Source organism: Chanodichthys erythropterus, chromosome 13 (genome assembly GCF_024489055.1).
Source record: "Chanodichthys erythropterus isolate Z2021 chromosome 13, ASM2448905v1, whole genome shotgun sequence".
Classification (NCBI taxonomy): Eukaryota; Metazoa; Chordata; class Actinopteri; order Cypriniformes; family Xenocyprididae; genus Chanodichthys; species Chanodichthys erythropterus.
Genome location: NC_090233.1, coordinates 23393915 through 23416172, shown reverse-complemented (window position 1 = coordinate 23416172; position 22258 = coordinate 23393915). Strand labels below are relative to the sequence as shown.

General features: G+C 37.0%; 2 protein-coding genes across 2 annotated transcripts in view; one reads left to right on the top strand and one right to left on the bottom strand.

The window, feature by feature from the left end:
• Window positions 1-21352, bottom strand: part of znrf3 (zinc and ring finger 3) — a 129186-nt gene extending 107834 nt beyond the window's left edge. Inside the window, exons 1-3 of the mRNA XM_067407106.1 lie at window positions 21310-21352; window positions 18138-18230; window positions 17654-17696 (exon numbers count right to left, since the gene is read on the bottom strand). The gene's annotated coding sequence lies outside the window, so the exon portion shown is untranslated. The remainder of the gene's footprint in view (window positions 1-17653; window positions 17697-18137; window positions 18231-21309) is intronic.
• On the top strand, window positions 4816-7338 carry xbp1 (X-box binding protein 1). Its single transcript, XM_067407731.1, is given in 6 exon segments — window positions 4816-5173; window positions 5656-5752; window positions 5882-5998; window positions 6099-6179; window positions 6182-6265; window positions 6367-7338. Coding segments are annotated over 6 exon segments (1176 nt in total). The 5' UTR covers window positions 4816-4949; the 3' UTR covers window positions 6940-7338.
• Window positions 21353-22258: the final 906 nt, after the last annotated feature.

Genomic DNA, 22258 nt, shown 5'->3' with positions numbered 1-22258 from the left:
GGTTTATTATTAGTCAGTTTTGTTTGTGTATATGGTATATATACAGAATTATTAAGTTAATCACCAAATTTTCAACACTCTTACTTCAGCAATAAAAACATGCAACATAAATGTGGTATTAATGTAAAGTCATTTTTTTTGCTTATTGTTTGGTTGAATTGGATCATCCAAGGTCAGCAGCAAAGATATTGCTTAAGTGAGATAATTAAAATACATAAAGTATGTTTGTGTATTTTAACATATTTAATTTTTGCCAGTTTGCATAATATTCTGAGGTTGCATTTCACTGTTTTTATTCATTTTAAGAGAATACTGAATCTATCTTTGTACAAGCAAGATGAGTAAATGCATGCTCAGCCTAGAATTACAAAAACCATCATGTTCACACAGCGCACACAATACCTTTATCTCTCATTTCCAATTTCTCTCAACAGTAGAAGTGTCAATCAATAAATGGGAAAAAAGCATTACTTTTTTGAAAAATATTTTGTTGTAAATTTAAAAGTAATGCGTTACTTTACTAGTTACTTTAAAAAGTAATCTGATTCCGTAACTCAACACTGTCTAATAATATAAATTTGAAAGCTATTACAACTGTTTTTGAATAGTCAGCATTAATGTGCACAGTTCAAGTTAACAAGATCTGTTCAATAACGGCTATAAAATGCGTTCAGACCACACAAAAGTTTAGCACTTTTCAAAAAGCCCTCCTCTAAGAGAATGATCTATTTCCAGTATTTAAAACACATGCAAATGCTGATAACCTTGTGCCCAGATAAAACATAAAAAAAGACATCCACTACTTCAGACCGTTTGATCAGAGATAATTTCCATGGCAGAGTCACCTTTGAGGTTTTGCAATTAGTTACACAATTGTTGCTTCAATGAGACATGTGCAAGAGTAAAAGGATATTTGTAACACTTGTATTAATTACTTGTATTGTATTACTTGTTTACTTGTATTAAACACGTTCAAAAGTTGTTAAAACAAAGTAATACTGTTATTCAGCATTAAGACATGAATTAAAAAAAAAAGTTGATTAAAAGGTGACAGTTAAGACCCAAAGTCATATTAATTCAGGTTTGCCAGTATTCTCTGACTGAAATGGATGGGAAAGGAGCAGGCGGTGTGGATACACACAGGGAAGTGTGATCTAGGATTGGGTAAACATCGTCTAAACCATGGGAGTAAACCAGCTGTGTGCGTGTGTGAACGGGTGTGACCCTTCAACGCCCCATTATCCCTACAACACGCACAACAATAGGTAAAATGCCACAGACGTTCCCACCCTAACTGGAGTGTCACTGTTGATTCTGTAGCATTAACTGATCAACAAGTGATCATGCAAGACAGCGTCAGCCAGAAACACCAAATTATGCATTATGCAACAAATTTCATTTAGTTTTGTATTGCTTTACTATTTGTTCCATATAAGAGTAAAAAAGAAATAAAGCTCTGTCATGTTGCAATGCGATCATTGTAATAGAGATGAATAGCTCTATTCATTCATTAGTATAAACAGATGCATGACACAGAGCAATGTTATTTTACTATCAATGAAATGCTATTTCAGTTTTTGTTTTTATTTTTATATTTCCTTTTTACATATATATGGAATATATGGAAAGAGAGAAAGATCTGAAACTGAAAAAGTACTGTAAGAATTTGCGAGAGTCTGCAACACTCATGACATTTCGCTTTTATTTCACGTTTTGACAAATTGGTGGCTAAGTCAAATGAATTTGTACAATCTCACTTGTACATTTTTGTACAATCTACTCATGCCTTACTGATTGTTAGGAGCGGAGCTTTTTTTCTAAAAATCATGCATTTCCCTACAAATCACATCGTATGAATTCAAACAAATCACCACTTTGTGAAAGATCGGGTTGGAGTTTGAGTGCTGTTGTAGTTTTAGACATTTAACTGCAGCCAAGTACACAAGTGCCTCTCTGAATAAATTGTTATGCTAATTAATGCAAATTATGTTAGCACCAATGACACTATATTGCACTTTTAATGGTCAGTATTTTAATGAAAACTCATAATTTATTCACCCTCAAGTGGTTCCAGACCTGTATGAATTTCTTTCTTCTGTTGAACACAAAAGAAGATATTTTGAAGAATATGGGTAACCAAACAGTTGATGGGTCCCTCTGACTTCCATAGTATGGAACAAAAAAAAAATACTATGGAAGTCAATGGAGTCCATCAACTGTTTGGTTACTGACATTCCTCAAAATATCTTCTTTTGTGTTTAGCAGAAGAAAGAAATTTTAGGAACAACTTGAGGGTGAATAAAGGATGACAGAATGTTCATTTTGGGCAAACGATCCCTTTAACCCACAAGATATTTTAACAGTCAGTTTAACCTACAAAGTATTGGCAAACATTGTAGTAGAATGTCACAACGACTTTGTCAAGAGTCACTGTTAACCAGAATTGCAGGTTTCATCATCCTATAGTCAATTTGCCAACTCACATATTTTTTTTTTCTTCACCCAGAAACATTTTCTGCTCAAACATAGTTCCTGTTTCACAGGAAGTATGCTAAAGACTAACAGCGATCAACACATTAGCTAGTGAGAGAGAAAACCAGTGCACTTTGGGGACTCCCCTTAAGGTTTTTCAGGTGAAATGCATGTAAAAAAATGACTAATCATGTGCTCTTGATACTTATTGAAGGGACAAGAAAAGATGTACCAGCAAAAGAACAACTTAAATGAACAGAAGAATGTTTCTCTCATAAACAAATCCCAAACAAGCCTAGAAAATGTACAGTGACTACAGTTCTGCCCTTTCAGCATTAGTGTCCTTGAGCAGGGCACTTATAGGGGGACTGCCCCTCTGATTAGTGTGCTATAAGCAGCTTAAGTGGGAGAAACATCTGCTAAATGACAAATAACTAAGTCCAAAAGTTGAGGTTTCAGTTCCCTTCACAGTCCAAACAGAGATTGCAGGCATGTTACATCATAAACTAAATATTAAAACGCAAGACCAGGGATGTGCCCACTCTGTTCTCAGAAATAGGGAAGGTAATTGAATGTTTTTGGACACTTAAAGGGTTAGTTCATCCAAAAATGAAAATTCTCTTAGCATTTACTCACCCTTAAGTCATTCCGAATCTATACAAAAGAAGATATTTTAAGGAAATGTTGGTAACCAAACAGTTTTACCACTGACTTGCACTGAATTTCTAAAAATATCTTCTTTTATGTTCCACAGAAGAAAGAAAGCCATAGAGGTTTGGAATGGCATGAGGGTGAGTAAACGGTGACAGAATCTGTCACATTTTTAAATGTTTGAGTTTTATTAGCTTTAGAATCAAAATGTCAATCTGAATAGCATCTGCTAGAGATTTCGTAAGTAATAACTAACTTCTCTTATAGTGGCCTGGTACCCTCCACATCCCAATGAATTTTGCATATTCTACATCTAGATTTACAATGTTGGTTAACGGCTATAGTAGTATGTAAAGCAAACAGCCGCTGTTTGCTCTCCACACAAACATAGAAGTTGAGGTGACAGACTTTTCTTTTAACGGGCTGCAACAGCTACACCTTTAATACACAATTCCTGCACTGTTACAGGATGCTTATACAGAGGACCACCTGTAAATCATTCAAAATTTAGGCTATTCCAAATGTACTTCTACATTTCAAATGATAAAAATCCCAAAACCATGTGATGAAACCTCCCATACAATTGACATAAAGGGATAAATTAATGAATGACTCAGCTTCTATTTTTTTTTTTAAGAGTTCCCCATTATGAGAGTCATATGCAGATTTTATGAAAAAGTATTTTCCAAACATAGACTTCATGTAAATTTATGCTGTCCAAATAGTGAAACCCACTTTGCCCACACTCTCACTCTCAGGAGGGATTTTTTAGGACATGAAAGTCCTCTCAGAAGTTTCTCCTTTGTTCAGCTGTTCCTTTGACGGTACATCTTCGTTCAAGTAAATGTTTGCTAATGAGTCTGTTCCAATTACAGCTAATTTAACCTCCTTCAAATGGTATAGGGATCAAAATGCACAGGCTTTCACAACAAAGCGGGATCTTAAGCACTTGATCTCGTTTCCTAATGAACTGAGGGGATTAAAAAAGATATTTTCTGATGCAATCACTTGTAATAGTTAAATTCAACTCATTCAGTGTACTTTTCTTACAATCATATAAAATAAAAAGGCATCAGACTTCTGAAACAAGGTCTAATAGGTTCCTGACCATTTTATGTAATTTGAAAAAGATGATGTAATTGAAAACATTAAAAAAGCAATCCTCTTTAAAAAGCAAATGTAATGTAATCAATATTGACACAAGCTGATGTAGTTTCAGAAGCACTAAAATTCACATGTACACATGAATTTTGTTAGCTGGAGTAGCTTTTCATGTCAATATGCAAAACAGGCCTACATCAATTTACATAGTGTATAGATTTGAAAAAAAAAAAAAAAGAAAAATGAAGGGCATGAGATTAAATAATGCTTTATTTTTATAAAATGGCTTTTTATAAAATTTGGCTTTAGACCACATTTATATCACATTTTTGTTGAATTGATTTATAATTAGATCGAAATGAATAAGATCATATTCTTTACATAATTTTATTATAAGTCTAGAATTTTTATTTAAAAATCCATATGAAAAATAATGTCATGAGTATGAATGTCCACGGCGTAAACATGAAACTTACACCAGCTAATTTAACTCAAGCAGACTGACGTCCAAATACGTCAGAATACGTCAGTGGTCCCGGCAGCCAATCGCAGCGCCCCACGACGGTAGAAAAAGAACGCGAGCGTTTCCATTCCTTCAATTTTCAGAGATCGAAGGGGAAGTGCATACGGGGAATTAAGACGATTTTTTTTTAGGACATTTTCCCACCCCTAAACAATACAGTAAGGGGTCTTCGCACAGATCCTAATCCACAAAACTACACAACATGGTCGTAGTTACAGCTGGGACCGGAGGAGCCCACAAAGTCCTTCTAATATCGGGAAAACCGAGCGCTTCGTCCGTGGCGACACAGGGCGGATACAGCCGTTCAATATCTGTCATGATACCGAACCAAGCCTCTTCAGACTCCGACTCCACCATCTCTGGACAACCACTGCGCAAAAGGCAGAGACTCACACATCTGAGCCCAGAGGAAAAGGCACTTCGAAGGTGAGACGAGCTGGGATTTAATTTCATCATCCTTTAATCTATTTAGTTGGTTTGAAACCGGGTTGAACCGAAATAATTCACCAGAAGACCAATATTTAGTTTCATACATTGACGCTCTAATATGTAAAATTCAGGAATTGCTAAAAATGAACAAATTTGACCCTTCCATATGGAAGAATTTGAATCCCAGCCAAGATCATTGGGGTTTGCCGGTCAGTCCCTCCCCCTCTGAAATAATATAGTTGCCTGCGTGGCAGGAACATGACTGCGCATGCGCCATTTCCTCAAAATCGTCTGACCTGCTTAGTAAAGAGGAAATGTTTGTTTTATATAAAATAACTATAGGAATATATAAATATAAATTGAATAAACAAAATAAAATATATATGGTTTTCCCACTATATCATGTCCCAAATAAATCTTGTGTATATAATTTATCCCCAAAAAAAAGCATGTTTAAACCGGTATGATTTCATTCTTAGGAAACTGAAGAACAGAGTTGCTGCACAGACAGCAAGAGACAGAAAAAAGGCCAAAATGGGGGAGTTGGAGCAGCAAGTTTTGGAGTTGGAGCTTGAGGTACTTTGGCTGACCCTTATCATAAATTTTTTTTTTCTTTTAAGTTCCATCTAATGTGCAAAATAGATCTTCATTTTTCAGACCTTCAGACCTTTGCTGCTCAGAATTAATTTTTATGTTTTTCCACAGAATCAGAAACTTCATGTCGAAAACAGGTTGTTGCTAGAGAAGACGAGCGAACTGATAAGTGAGAATGAGGAGTTGAGACAGAGACTGGGGTTGGATACCTTGGAGGAAAAAGAGAAGGTAAAAAGACTGTAGTTTGTCATATTATCATTAGTTGCTAAACCGGTGGTTAACAGAGTAGTTTTTCCACTTCCCACTAACGCCTCTCATTCTCTTTTAGGTTCAGGTACTGGAGTCCGCAGTGAGCGATTTGGGTTTGGTGACCGGGTCTTCTGAGTCCGCAGCACTCAGGCTACGTGTGCCTCCGCAGCAGGTGCAGGCCCAGCAGTCCCCAAATCTGAAGACTTCACCATGGATACTCACAGCCCTGGCCCTGCAGACACTGAGGTAAATATCCCGCGGTTTTGTCTCTTGGTTTTCCGAGGTTTAGAATTCTCTCATTTGCTGTGCACCAACAAAAACTAACTTTGAATTCTTGTCACCTGCAGTCTGATCTCTTACTTGGTATTCTGGACATCCTTGACCCAGAACTCTTCCTCAAAACAGAACTCCAAGAAGCACAGGAAGCCCACCAAGAGCTTGAGCTGGTTGGGGGTGCCGGAGAGCAAGTACCTTCCTCCCCACCTGCAGCTTTGGGGCCCGCACCAGTTAAGCTGGAGGCCCTTAATGAACTGATCCACTTTGACCACATCTACACCAAACCCGCAGAGGTGGTGAGCGAGGAGAGCATTTTCGATGTCAAAAGCGAGGATTCCATTGCCTTCTGTGAGGTCGATGAAGAAATCGAGGTGGAAGTCCAAACGGTGTCCGTTAAAGACGAACCAGAGGAAGTGGTCATCCCTGTGATAGATCAGAATCCAGACGCGGTTGATGACTTCCTCTCCGACGCCTCTTCCTTCAGCGACTACGAGAAGGTTTCGAGTCTGACGGATGCATACAGTGACTCTGGATGTGAGAGATCTCCCTCCCCCTTCAGCAACATTTCATCCCCTCTCTGCTCTGAGGGCTCTTGGGATGACATGTTTGCTACTGAACTCTTTCCCCAACTGATTAGTGTCTGAAAGTTGCATACAATATCCAATACGCCTGCCTTTGCTCTTTTATTGTAAGTGATTGCCATGTGCTTCATAGTTATAGTATGACCGTAGCATATAACCCCTCTTGCAATTTAGACCAAAGGCATTGCTTTAAGGCTTCTGTTGTAATAATGCAGGTCTATTTGTGTGCAAGACTTGCGGCGACTCTGTGTACAGTTCAAACGCAACTCAGTATTTTTGTCGGGGAAGGGGATGGGGGCTAATCCTTTTAAAAGTAGACCTATTTATTTGTGTCTCTCTCTTTTCTAGAGTTTTCTGTATGTAATCAGTCTTGAATGCTTAATGTACAACTTAATTTTATTGTAAATGCTCTCCTCAATCATATTGCATTAAAAAAAAATTGCATTGCATAACATGCTTTGTCTGACTTTTGGAATTTGAACATGCCAGAGCTCTTATCTGCTTTCTATTCCACACTCCCATTTTTTTTTTTTTTTTTTTTTTTTTTTAAAGGGATGGCTCACCCAAAAATTTTAAATTCTGCCATTTACTTTCCCTCAAGTCCTTCCAAACCTATTGTCTGTCTTAGCAGAAGACCAAAAAGGGTGATATTTTAAAAAATATCAGGTGTTCATTGTTTCTCTAACCCAAATGACAACCTTCCAATTTAGTGGAAAGTGTGTTTATCTAAACTAGATAACCGTTAACTCTTCTTAACCTGAATGTATCCATATGCTTTGCACGTAGAGTTCTTGTGCTAATGGTGAGTATTTTTGGTTCCTGTACCATGTCAAGTTGCCCTTGGGACTTTACCATCTGCTTTCTGTACTTTTCTAAAACAAGAGGTGATAAGATAGGCTTCAAAAGTAAATTATTACACAACCGTTATGTCAAAGCAGCTTTTTAATCTGATTTACTCACCGAGGCATGTTAATGCATAAAATGGCAATAAAAGTTCTGTTCTTTTTGCAAAAAGCTTCTATATAGGCCTTTTGAAATGTTACCCGAGTTTGTTTCAGTCAAAAGTGAGCCAACTGGAATGTAATCAATGTAGTATATTGTGATTTAAAGGATGGTATAGGATAGTTTACACCTTTTTATCCCCAGGCTAATTCAGTACAGGGTGGAGACTGGGGCGGAGGCTAGATCTCCAAAAATCCCTTAAGGGCTTAAATTCCAGGCAACGGCACATTTTTAAAGATGTATTGCAAGTTGACTCTCTTATGCTCTCCATAGCTGAATTCATCCGATTAAAAAAATACATTAAAAACAGTAATATTGTAAAAGATTGTTGCAAACAACTCTTCTATTTTAATATATTTTAAAAGTGTCACATGATACTTCAGAAATCATTCTAATATGCTGATTTGGAGGTGAAGAAACATTTCTTATCAATGTTGTGCTGCTTAATATTTTTGTGGGAACTGATTTTTTTTTCAGGATTCTTTGATAATAGAAAGTTCAAAAGAACATTTATTTGATGTTCATCTTTTGTAGCATTACAAATTACTTTTACTGTCACTTTTAATCAATTAAATGCTGAATAAAAGTATTATTTTTTTTGTACAATCCAAAAATGTAAGGCAGGTATGTGATGGTTCTCTTTCAAACAAAACATTTCACCAAACAAACTTTTTGTTCACTTGGCGTCTTGTAATACCACATTGTGGTACATCTCGTCTCATCCTCTAACTCACATCGGTTGAAGTTCCTGAAATTTGCTGAGGTGAGAAAATGTATGTCGTTTGATATTGCGAAGTTACTTTCAAGACAGCGCAGTAGAGCGGAAGGCGTGGATTGTGGGTTTTTGTTTCAGATGAGCCAAAATAGATATTGTAGAAACAAGCCAACACAGGATATGCCTATACGCTGACATTACTGACTATGGATTAACAGAATCTTTGGTCAGACATGTAACATCATCGTTAATTCTCAAAATATACCATAGGCCTATATACTTTGCTATATATACTAAAGCACAGGCTCAAATTAGAATGTTATTCAAGGTCTTAAAATGCCACTATCATCACCTTTGGTGATTGAGATAAATCCTACAGTAAGTCTCATCTTACAGTCTCAGTTACAGCAGTTATAAGGATGCCAGCAGCTGATGGACACTGGGAAATACCCATAAACACCCCACCAGTCTCGGTTTCAGGGACTATCCACCATCTGAATTTAAATGAAAATAACAAACTACCAAATTAGATTTTTTTTGCTTGCTTGTGGAAAACCCTCCACCACAAGGCTAGGGTGTTGAGAGTGGTGGACTATTCTGGGTGGTTTTTAGCTTATTGATGTGTTGTTAGTAAGGTGTTTTGGGTGGTTGCATACTGCCCCAAGTCCCTCCTTTTTATTGTCTGCAAGATGAAAATTGAAAGACTGACATCTTGGAAAAGTTTATATCCAAAATTGACATATTGCCTGACGTCAACACGAATAGCAATTTATTTCTCAGCACAGAAACCTGCATCAGTTCAGAAAGAGAAACCATGCTGGGATGTATTACGGATCGAAGTCAGCTGTGGAGAAGCGTTCATGCTGAATAGTTTTTCAGCTCAGAGAGGGGTGACAAAAGACATGTGACGCAGAAGGTCAAGTAGGGCAACAGCTTTCACGGAGATTAAGTTCTCAAGTCTTTGAAGGGCATTCTGAGTTTGTGAATGTTTTCATCTTTTAAAGACACAATCATATTTACTGAAACACACACTGAACTTTATAAAAGGATATAGACTGAACCAATGGTATGGATCAGTATTAAATTGATATCATGCCTCATCACTTTTATGCTTTTATGCAATATAACTGGTGCTAATTAAGATAATATCCTATGTGAATGGCAGAATAACCGCAAATCACATGACTTATCAGTTCATGTAAATGAAAAATGGAAGCAATACGAGAGAATAACTGCCAGTCTTTCCTGTACAGGTGTGTTTGTTGCGCCTGGTTTCACACTGACTCAAAGTGCCACCAAGACCAGAAATACAAGCTTACAAGGACAAAAACACTTTTCCTGGATTGATTTTCCTTCTTATCCTAGAGAAATCACAAGACATTTAAACTTTATAGTCTTTTCCTATGAGCAAATTCAATTATTTACATAAAATCTGTACTTATTTAGAAGGCCTAGAGTGTTAGCATTATTTTCAAGAAGTTTTTGGTCAGGATATTCATATTTTACATTTATATTTTCAAAACTGCCCTTCTACAGTGTCCACAAGTGCCTGTTTCTTAAAACAGCCCTGGTGTAAAATTAGTGTGTGTGAGTGTGTGTGTGTGTGTGTGTGTGTAGGCTATAGTGTGTTGAGACATATATGAGTAAGTGTGAGTGAAGAGGGGAGGGTGTCAACCGTCCACCTCTGCATGACCAACAAGATGACCAAAACAGGAAGCATAACCGAGACAAGACAGTTTTGTTTTACTCTCCATTCACTAAAAACTACACTCATTTCCTATTTTTCTTAACTCGTGCTTTGTGTGTACTCAGAAACAGACTAGATTAACCATTAAAACTGACTGTTCAGACTTATGCAACATTGCCATTATCAAACCCACAAGAAAACAAATAACAAACATGCATATCCTGCTATTTGGTCAGTTACTCATTTAGGAGGCACTTAAACTCCAACGCAATCTGGTTTAGGCCCAAGGAATTATATAATAACTGGTAGCTATGGTTAGGGTTAGCTAGAGTAGCTAGGGTTATGTTAAAGCTACCATTCCCATTCACCTCAATAGCAGTTTCTGGGCTGGCACATGAAACTTCTGACCTGAATGCTGCCATCTTGCATTCACATGCACTTATGCTGCCTTCATGTGAATTATCATAAATTCAAGTTTCCTAGTTGGAAATTGGACATGAATGCAGCTACATCGCCTTGTCTTTTCATTAAAGTAGTGCATATTTACAAATATGAATAATCATTTGAAGCATATTGTATGTTTTACACACAGTGATAAGCCTGTTTTTGACTGAAATTCCAGAATCGTCAGCCAGATCTAGATGGCGTGGCGAATGTTTATATGGTTGTCAATGAATGGAACGCTAAATATCATTTTGGCTTTAATAAGATTTTCCCAGTAAATAGGCAAGAATAAACCTGGTGTCCTCCATGATTCCTGTTCTTTTCAGCAGCAAAGCACTTAAATGCGACAAGCTCATAATCATGACTTTAGAAGTGGGAAGTAGGACATTTCTGATAACGTAAAGGCAGCATTAGTTTGGAAGTATTTTGAGCCAATCACCTGAGCCATGTATGTCATGTGACTGATCTTTCTACATTATTTAGAGCAGGTGGCCTTCGAGGTCCACTTTCCTGCAGTAGCTCAGCCTTGATCAAACTCCCCTGTGTATATCTTTCTAGTAATCCTGAACACATTGATTAACTTGTTCAGGTGTGTTTGATTAGGTTTGGAGGAAAGTGGAGGAAAGTGGACCTCAAGGGCCAAAGTTGAGAACCCCTGATTTAGGGGCCGTTTACACTACACTGTTTTCAACTAAAAACTGAAAACGTTTTCACTAAAAACTGAAAATGCATTTTGGCCATTTATTCACATAATGGCTTTTTGGGGGCCTGAAAATGCAAGCTTTTGAAAACAGGTTTCAAAGTCCTGTTATTGTCGCCATGTACAGTAAACAACAAAACTGCAAATTTGTGAAAACATGACATCATGCACATGCATATTACATGTTCAGTCTATAGGCGTGTAGTGTTTCTTTACAAAGTGACATCGCCAACTACTGGCCAGGCATGCATAATACAGCATTTTTAGGCATTTTTGAGGATTCGTGTGAACAGGGATTATTTTGACAATGTTGTCGTCTGTACGCGAAAAAAAGCTAAGAAAAAACTTTTCCGTTTTTAGTAAATTGTTGTTGTGTAAACGTATACCCTTATAGTCTATTTTTACAATGTTAAAAGCACTGTTAAGTTTAGATCAGTGGTAAAACATATATAATATAATGTAATATTTTTAAATATAATATAATGAATGTTGTGTGATTTAGGCTATGTTGTGAGCAAAAAACAAACAAAAAATCATCAGAATCAGTGTTATTTTAGTATTCTTTTTATATTTTATATTTTCGTTTATATTTTATATTTTCCCCACAATCATCTCAGAAAATGCTGTTTAGAATCCATCTGGGCCTGCCAATGTTGTACAAATGGCAAGGATAGACTCTCAGGAGCAACCCTGGGCTAAATGTATTCCATATTGCATGAATTTTGATTTTGATCCCTGTTGGGATTGAACTGGTAACCTTTAGCTAGACCTTTAACAATTATACCTTCGTTGAGGCAGCATGCTGTCTGATAAAGGTAGAAAGGCTGATTAAACCACATTCTGCTGTTGCCATGGTTTCATTTCCTGAAAATAACAACTCTTATCATCAAATCACACATTTTAGCCGCACAACAATCAACCACAACATCCCTGTAGAAAGTGCATGCGATTACATCATGCAGAGACAACAATGGCAAGCTACGCAATTTTTATCAATAAATGATTTTCCATGATTTTGACCTTTGTTTATGTTATTAATCTGGTAGGATGACTAATAATGACAAGAAAACATGTTTGAAAGCATTATTATGTACAAAATTAAAACTCGTCAGAGGAGGTAAAAATTCATGCACCAAAAAGCTGTAGTACTCCGCAGGCAACACGCACACACACTATACATATACATATACATAATATATATATATATATATATATATATATATATATATATATATATATATATATATATATATATATATATATATATATATATATATACATATATACAGGATACGGAAAGTATTCAGACCCCCTTAAATTTTTCACTCTTTGTTATATTGCAGCCATTTGCTAAAATCATTTAAGTTCATTTTTTTTCCCTCATTAATGTACACACATCACCCCATATTGACAGAAAAACACAGAATTGTTGACATTTTTGCAGATTTATTAAAAAAGAAAAACTGAAATATCACATGGTCCTAAGTATTCAGACCCTTTGCTCAGTATTTAGTAGAAACACCCTTTTGATCTAATACAGCCATGAGTCTTTTTGGGAAAGATGCAACAAGTTTTTCACACCTGGATTTGGGGATCCTCTGCAATTCCTCCTTGCAGATCCTCTCCAGTTCTGTCAGGCTGGATGGTAAACGTTGGTGGACAGCCATTTTTAGGTCTCTCCAGAGATACTCAATTGGGTTTAAGTCAGGGCTCTGGCTGGGCCATTCAAGAACAGTCACAGAGTTGTTGTGAAGCCACTCCTTCATTATTTTAGCTGTGTGCTTAGGGTCATTGTCTTGTTGGAAGGTAAACCTTCGGCCCAGTCTGAGGTCCTGAGCACTCTGGAGAAGGTTTTCGTCCAGGATATTCCTGTACTTGGCCGCATTCATCTTTCCCTCGATTGCAACTAGTCGTCCTGTCCCTGCAGCTGAAAAACACCCCCACAGCATGATGCTGCCACCTCCATGCTTCACTGTTGGGACTGTATTGGACAGGTGATGAGCAGTGCCTGGTTTTCTCCACACATACCGCTTAGAATTAAAGCCAAAAAGTTCTATCTTGATCTCATCAGACCAGAGAGTCTTATTTCTCACCATCTTGGCAAACTCCATGCGGGCTTTCATGTGTCTTGCACTGAGGAGAGGCTTTCGTCGGGCCACTCTGCCATAAAGCCACGACTGGTGGAGGGCTGCAGTGATGGTTGACTTTCTACAACTTTCTCCCATCTCCCGACTGAATCTCTGGAGTTCAGCCACAGTGATCTTTGGGTTCTTCTTTACCTCTCTCACCAAAGCTCTTCTCCCCCGATAGCTCAGTTTGGCCGGACGGCCAGCTCTAGGAAGGTTTCCGGTCATCCCAAACGTTAAGTGAACCTTAAGTGCAGCAGAATTTTTTTTGTAACCTTGGCCAGATCTGTGCCTTGCCACAATTCTGTCTCTGAGCTCTTCAGGCAGTTCCTTTGACCTCATGATTCTCATTTGCTCTGACATGCACTGTGAGCTGTAGGGTCTTATATAGACAGGTGTGTGGCTTTCCTAATCAAGTCCAATCAGTATAATCAAACACAGCTGGACTCAAATGAAGGTGTATAACCATCTCAAGGATGATCAGAAGAAATGGACAGCACCTGAGTTAAATATATGAGTGTCACAGCAAAGGGTCTGAATACTTAGGACCATGTGATATTTCAGTTTTTCTTTTTTAATAAATCTGCAAAAATGTCAACAATTCTGTGTTTTTCTGTCAATATGGGGTGCTGTGTGTACATTAATGAGGAAAAAATGAACTTAAAGGTGCCCTAGATTCAAAAATTGAATTTACCTCAGCATAGTTAAATAACAAGAGTTCAGTACATGGAAATGACATACAGTGAGTCTCAAACTCCATTGTTTCCTCCTTCTTATATAAATCTCATTTGTTTAAAAGACCTCCGAAGAACAGGCGAATCTCAACATAACAGTCGGGGTGTACACCCCGAATATTTGCATATGCCAGCCCATGATTGAGGCATTACACAGGGGCAGCCTGTGTCTGAAACTTCACAGACACATTCAGAGGACACCTTAGACTTATATTACATCTTTTTTTAAAAAGTTCTAGGGCACCTTTAAATGATTTTAATAAATGGCTGCAATTTAACAAAGAGTGAAAAATGTATGGGGGTCTGAATACTTTCCGTACCCACTGTATATTTTATATAAATTATATTGTGTGTCTCTCTCTCTCTCTCACTCTCTCATAGATATATATATATATATATATATATATATATATATATATATATATATATATATATATATATAGAGAGAGAGAGAGAGAGAGAGAGAGAGAGAGAGAGAGAGACACACACAATATAATTTATATGTATTTTGTCTCCATACAAGAGTATAGACTTGTATGCTGTTTTTAGAGGAAGTGATACCAATAAAAGGCAAGGAACATCACTTGATCTAAATCAAATGTCATTCAAAAGCTCTATAATCTTCATTCACACAATGTATTATAGGGCATAATCCCATGTTTATTCACCTTATGAAGAAGTAAGTCAAATGTACATTGTTAGCTTGCAGCACTATAAAAGTAAAGGAAGTAGAAAGAATTATTACACAACATTCTTTTCCTGTAAAGATTATAAACCAGGTTTTCTAGTTGGGGCATGAGTGGATGAACTTCCTTATATTTACCAGGAACAAACAAATGGACTAACTTGTCAGTTTGAAATGTAACATCAAATAAAGTTGTGCAGACACCGAATGATCATGACTGTCCCCCACAAAACCACAAACATTCAGAGTGAAGCAAAAGCATATCCTGTTTTAATGCTTTCCACAGAAAGACATTTTATCTTCCTGTGCTCTTGACTTCACTACTCACTGCGGTTAATGTGTGGTACTGTGATACTAGAACAACACAGTCACTGAACTGATGGAAATTATATCTTGCGTAGGCTTGTCTGAGACAAACTGGACTTTGAAGTCACATTCTAGCAGCTGATGGCCATAAATGTCCATTTAAAAATATGTTAATGTATGACTATATACACAGTCACTTAAGTTTAAGTTAAGCAATTTAAATTCAATTAAATTTAAGATCCTAATTTATTTCTTTAAAAGGTTGAAATTTCAGTAACAGGTAAAGAGAGATGCTCAGAGGGCCAGGTCACAGTGATCTCACTGATGGCACATCATCGCTGTGACACAAGATACCATCAGAAAGGTCAAGACCACCATCACGCTGTCACAACGACTTTTGCAGGAATGTTGCCAGACAGGCTTTTCTGATAACAAATTCCTAAAATCTTTGTTTTGTTTCTAAAGGGGACATATAATGCCCCGTTTACAAGATGTAATATAAGTGTTTCAAATATGCTGATTTGCTACTCAAGAAATAATATTATCATCAATGTAAAACAGTTGTGCTGCTTAAAGGTAATAGTTCACCCAAAAATGAAAATTCTGTCATTATACAGAACAAAATTTTTTGGGTGAGTAATCTCTATAAAGGGGACCTATTATGCCCCTTTTCACAAGATGTAATATAAGTTTCTGGTGTCCCCAGAATGTGTCTGTGAAGTTTCAGATCAAAATACCCAACAGATCATTTATTATAGCTTGTCAAATTTGCCCCTATTTGGGTGTGAGCAAAAACACGCCGTTTTTGTATGTGCCTTTTAAAACCGGCCCGCTTTCCAAAAGAGGGCAGAGCTTTAACAGCTCATGCTTCGATTGCTCAACAACAACAAAGCTGGAGAATCTCACGCAGCCAAAATGAGGATTGTCAGTAACGGTGTTCAGCCTTACATTGTTCAAATCGGAGTCAGACACTGATGGAGAGATTCAAGAAGAAGTTACAACTTTTAAAATGCAACTGGATGTTTCTGAATGGTTAGTGGATAAATTTATGTAGCTGCTGTGGAGTTGATTCAACTCATCGACTAGCATGTGCCGTCATGTTAATCTTTTGTTCAAATCCAGCTTTATATTGATCCTTATTTATGAAACAGTCAGGCGTAAAATTATGGTATGGTAACAACACTCCACTAAAACAACTCTTACTCTTCTCTAAAGCACCCCAACATGACCTCACCCCCTTTTGTTGTGTTCCCAGGGGCAGGGTTTTGTAAATTGTAGGGTTTGTAATGTCACTAACCCAGAAGGAAGCTTTTTGTAGTCCCTACCAGCCGTTTGTTGTAGTCCTTAAACAGAGAATTCTTTAAAAGAAAATATCTCGCTTTGCATTGAACTTTTAACGTTGTAACTTTGCAGATGTTGTTTATGCTCAAGCAGAAATGTTACACACTAAGTAAAGTTAAAAAAGTGAAATCATAATCAACCACCCCTTTAAAATGTAAAAAGTGGGTTTCTAAAACAAATGCAAAATTTTGTTTCACTGTATTTGATGTACTGTATTTTATATGACTACATTTAATAACAAAAAAACAAAAAATACAGTAAAAACAGTAATATTGTGAAATATTATACATTTTAAAACAACTGTTTTCTATTTTAATATATTTGAAACTATAATTTAGTCTTGAAAATCATTCTAAATATGCTGATTTTTTTAAACTGTGATGCATTTTTTTGTGATTCTTTGATTAATAGAAAGTTTAAAGAACAGCATATATTTGAAGTAGAATTTATATATAATTAGACCATATTTGTTTTTAGATTAAGATTGAGAAATTAAATAGAATTACAAGGTTTAAAGTTCATTAAGTCACATGACTGACGATAACTTTCCATTCAGTGTACATAAGAGGGGGCTGCTCGTAATTGAAGGGTAAATATTGAATTTTCCCTTGACAGAAATGAGAATGTGGTCAAGCGCAAGAACAGGCTTCACTTCTCGGCACACTCACACAAACAAACAAACAAGTGGATGCGTGTCCACATGTGCACACACACACACTCACACTCTCACTTATGTTGCTCGAACTGGTTAATTTGAAAACACATTAAAAAAGTCATATTCCAAATGGCCAACCTTCTGTCTCCTTTCATGCCTCTCAAATAGAACATTTCTCTTTAAGTGCTTGGCAGAAGCATGTACAGTAATTAATGTGGTTAAATTGCTGCATCACTTTAGAACAAAAATATTGCATCAGCCACTGTTTCTGTAAACAGGAAAAGTATAATGCAATCCCCAGAAAGAGCTCTGAAAGAAGCGGAGATGTGTCCCAGACACAGATGCTGAGGCATTCTAGAAATGTCTGGAAAACAGCACTTACCCATGGGCCTCTTGGGTGAACTTTGACCCCAGAGTTTCTTCAACTGGGGGGCAAAAATAGAACAGTTTATCATAGTAGATAAGAAATTCTGCTTTATAGTTAAAATTCTGCTTACTTTACAGGGCACATACACAGGTCATGACATGAAAAGAGAGGGAAGTTTATCAGACATGATTTATTTGTAAAATAGTGTCTTTATGCTAGGAAGAATGACACACAAACATTCCCATTACATATTCTTAAAAATTCCTAACTGTCACGATCTTTGGCCCAAACCATATGACTGATATTGATGGCCAACATGACCTAAGTGTATTGAGGTGGATTTGTGCTGTTTGTGTTGGCCAGCTGATAGAAGAAACACATGGACGCCTGCCACGAGAGACAGCAGAGGCAGTAAAAAAGAACAGAAAATGAAAACTGAGCAAAACGACGTTGAAATATTGTGAAATGAGATGAGAAAAATTATATATAATGTTTTCACCTTAATTTTTGGTGTCTGTGATTGGCTGACTCTGTTGTGTAGCCATGAGTCGTACTCTGCTTTGGGCATCTTTACCACATTCTGCCTCACTATCTGCAAATGACAGGGAGAAAGAGACACACACAGGGAGAAAGATAAAAGAGCACTTCTCATAATTACCAGCCTCTAGCACCCTAACCTCCCAATTGCTGACAATAGCTTATTACACACTGGATAATCCGTCATTATATGGCCCAAATGGCTGGTTGTTACCGGCATCCTGTCTGGACTTGATATGAGGTCAGCAACATTTTGGCAGTTACAATTAAAGGAGAGGAATAGCTAGGGAAGCTGAGACACCTAAATTCTAAAACTTAAATTAAAAGAAACTCAGCCAAATGTCCACAATGTGTCGGTTAAACTTTAAAAGAATGGTTAAATAAATAAATTGTCACATTTATGTTGTTTTAAGCCTGAACAAAAAAGTCACCCATACAAAAAATAACAACTACATTTAGATGATTAAATAATTACAGGATTTTTGTGTGAAGTCTCTTTCAACTTTGTGGAAAAACCTCCAAGAAAATAGTCAAAATACTCTATTGGTAAGCTATTTGCTATTGGTAGAGGGCAAAATCATAGTGACATAGAAACAAGGTTTGTGTGCTAAAGATGGCTTAATATTTTTGAAGCAAGCTGGTGGTGATATAACACCTCATAAAAATGATTTGATGTATTCTTGACAGGATCATTATCACACTGATAAAAGACTAAATGAAGTGTCATGCTGATCCGAAAGGAAGTCTTGCCAATGAAATTGCAGTTAATCTGTCAGAGTACAAGACTACTGCACTGAAAGAGTAGATAACTGCAGCTGACAGTTCATTAGCTCCTTGTACTCTATTTATACCCATCATTTTCTAATAAACTCAGTTTTTCATGTGTGGCAAGAAATTATGCACAGGAGCTTCTTAGAAACTTATACCGGCCTATGTTGATATATTAAGAACATTGTCATTCAGTTAATAACTTAACGAGTTAGTTCCCCCAAAAACTACATTTCTGTTAATTACTTATCCTCATGTCGTTCCAAACCCACAAGACCTTCGTTCATCTTCGGAACACAAATTAAGATATTTTTGATGAAATCCAAGATTTTTTTGTATCCCCCATATAAAGCAACGTAAGTTCCGTCATTTAAGGTCCAGAAAGATACTAAAGACATTGTTAAAACAGTCAACGTGACTGCAGTGGTTCAACCTTAAAGGTGCTAAAGAGGATGTTTTGTTTTATACATTTTTGCAATATTACTTCAAACTGTCTTTACTAAGCGATAAAAGACTATTTATAAGGTGCACTGAAAGGAATAATATTAATATACTGTGCACGAGGTAGGGCCTTAAAAACGGGATCAACGATTGGCCCTCTGGCTTGTCAATCACTGCCGTGACGTTCCTTGTGAGAGACGAGCGCGGCTGCACGCTCCAGTAACTTTCCACACTCCGCAGGCGCCGCATGCAATGTTTTTGTCAGGAGACAGGAGTAACAACTGCAGATTATGAGTTACCTGCGGTGAGTCTGACATAATGAATCCACTAACACGACAGCGAATGCCGGTGGTAAACACTCGAGTTTTGGGAGGCGTTCCCTCGAAAGGAGGGGGGGGTTGTTTTTACGCATGCACTCATTTCAAAAACTCAGTAAAAGTCTTTGGTTTCTCAGTCGACGAAAAAATCCTCTTTAGCACCTTTAATGTTATGAAGTGACGAGAATACTTTTTGTGTGCAAAAACAAAACAAAAATAACGACTTTATTCAACAGTTTCTTTTCTACCCTGTCAAACTCCTGTCAGAGAAGAAACAATGTCTTTAATACTTTTCTGGACCTTGAATGACGGTAATTATGACTTGAATGACGGGGGATAAAAAAAACTCTCAGATTTCATCAAAAATATCTTAATTTGTGTTCTGAAGATGAACGAAGGTCTTACGGGTTTGGAAAAACACAAGGGTGAGTACTTTTTTTTTGAAAAAAATCATTTTTGGGTGAACTAACCCTTTAAATCAGTAAGTATATGTTAATATACACCGCCGGTTAAAAGTTTGGGGACTGTAAAATTTATAACATTTTTGAAAGAAGTCTCTTACGCCCACCAAGGCTGCATTAATTTGATCAAAGATACAGTAAAAACAGTAATATTGTTAAACATTATTACAATTGGTTACACTTTATTTTAAGTTGTCAGTATTAAAGTGTAATTATACATTTAAGTACTGAGTAATAATAATTAATTACATGTACTTACTATAGGGTTTGGTTTAGGGTTAATTGCATGCAATTATGCATAATAGATACTAACTACATGTAAAATGTGTTACAATGACAATAAATTGTTACACTAAATGACACTAAAAAAGTGTTACCTTACAATTTAAAATAAGTTCTCTATTTTAATTTAATTTAATTTATTCCTGTACAGCCATTACTCCAGTCTTCAGTGTCACATGATCTTTCGGAAATCATTCTAATATGCTAATTTGGTGTTAAAAAATTTCTTATTATCAATGTTGAAAATGCTGTTTTGCGGCTTAATATTTTTGTGAAAAAAAAATTTGTGCTACTTTTTGTCCAGGATTCTTTGGTGAATGAAAAAAAAGTTAAAAAGAACACCCTTAAATTGAAATATAAATCTTTTGCTACATTTTCTATAGCTGTCACTTCTGTCATTTATGCTGAATAAAAGTATTGTTTGTGACTTTAATGCTGGGTATATTAGCCCGATTTTGGCACGATCTGTTTGGCGTAGGGTGTCGTGATGATTTGTAAACGTCAGGCATCGAGACGCAAGAATCGATCATTTCATCTCGTAAAGTGTGTCATAGTGGACAGCAACCAACAATGTCACAACAGAAAGACTAGAGTTTAAAATCGCCCCCGATACCCTCATTCACCATTCCCTATATTACTCCACTAATATAGTTTACTTGAAGAAATGAATGAAAACGAGTGAGTAAATTCAGACACTGAGGCTGCTGCTTTTGCATGGTTTGTGCTTGCTTTTTAAAAATAATTTGAAACTTAGCAAACTAGAAGCTCCAGTAGTAATGAAAAGATTTATCTTGAACTCTGTCATGGAAACTAGCATGTATAAACCTTAATTAAACAATTTAATAATCAATTAAAGTATTTATACCTGTATGATATTACGCTGTAACCACATTGGACCAGCGGTTTGGAAAAAGGATAGATGGATGTTTCAGCTGCCGGCGCCATCTTCTGGCCAGACAGGGGAATTCATTCAGCATGACCCACACAGTGCATTATGGGTATTCTGTTGTGTTGACCATACGTCAGTTGTACACTTGTTATCATGGTGCATTATGACATTGATGAATGAGCTCACTTAATAACGTCCACTATGGTTTCTGTCCCTTCAAATAGAGCCAAATAGTATAAGGGGTGATTTCAGACATAGCCTAGCATGATTATTTTTTTCTGACACAGTGACTATTGTAACAGATAAAGAATATTGTGTAGTCTGAACCCATTGTAAAAGTGCTCAGTAACTGAGTCTTGTACCTCTATAGCCACACTTAGATCCGGGCAGCAAAGCTCCCACAGCTGGAGGGAGTTTAAGATCCTCAGGAAGTTGTGTGGGTGAAGTCGCAGCATGTGGCCTTGTGTAAATCGACTCAGATTCTCCAGCAAATGTGCCACCCTCCGGTCTGAGTGTTTGATGGGGACTAGATCACTGAGCAACGCTGAGAGCCTTGAGTAGACACACACACACACACACACACACACACACACACACACACACACACACACACACACACACACACACACACACACACACACACAAGGACTGTGTTGGTGTAATGTTATTGTAAACAGCAATGTTGAATGCATACACACACACACTTGCACCTGCAAGCATCCTGTCGAGTCATTAACATTAACATTTACCAAATGCCCCCCCCACACACACAACAGCACATTAAGTGGTTTTGCGTCAGTGTTCTCTAGAGGATTGGAACTGATGCAGACCATTAAACATTCACTGAACACACACGCACCACTGAGTGCTGTATGGATCCTCAGTGCTGTCAGGGATTTTTGAGTCTTGCGCTCTTGGAGAGGTC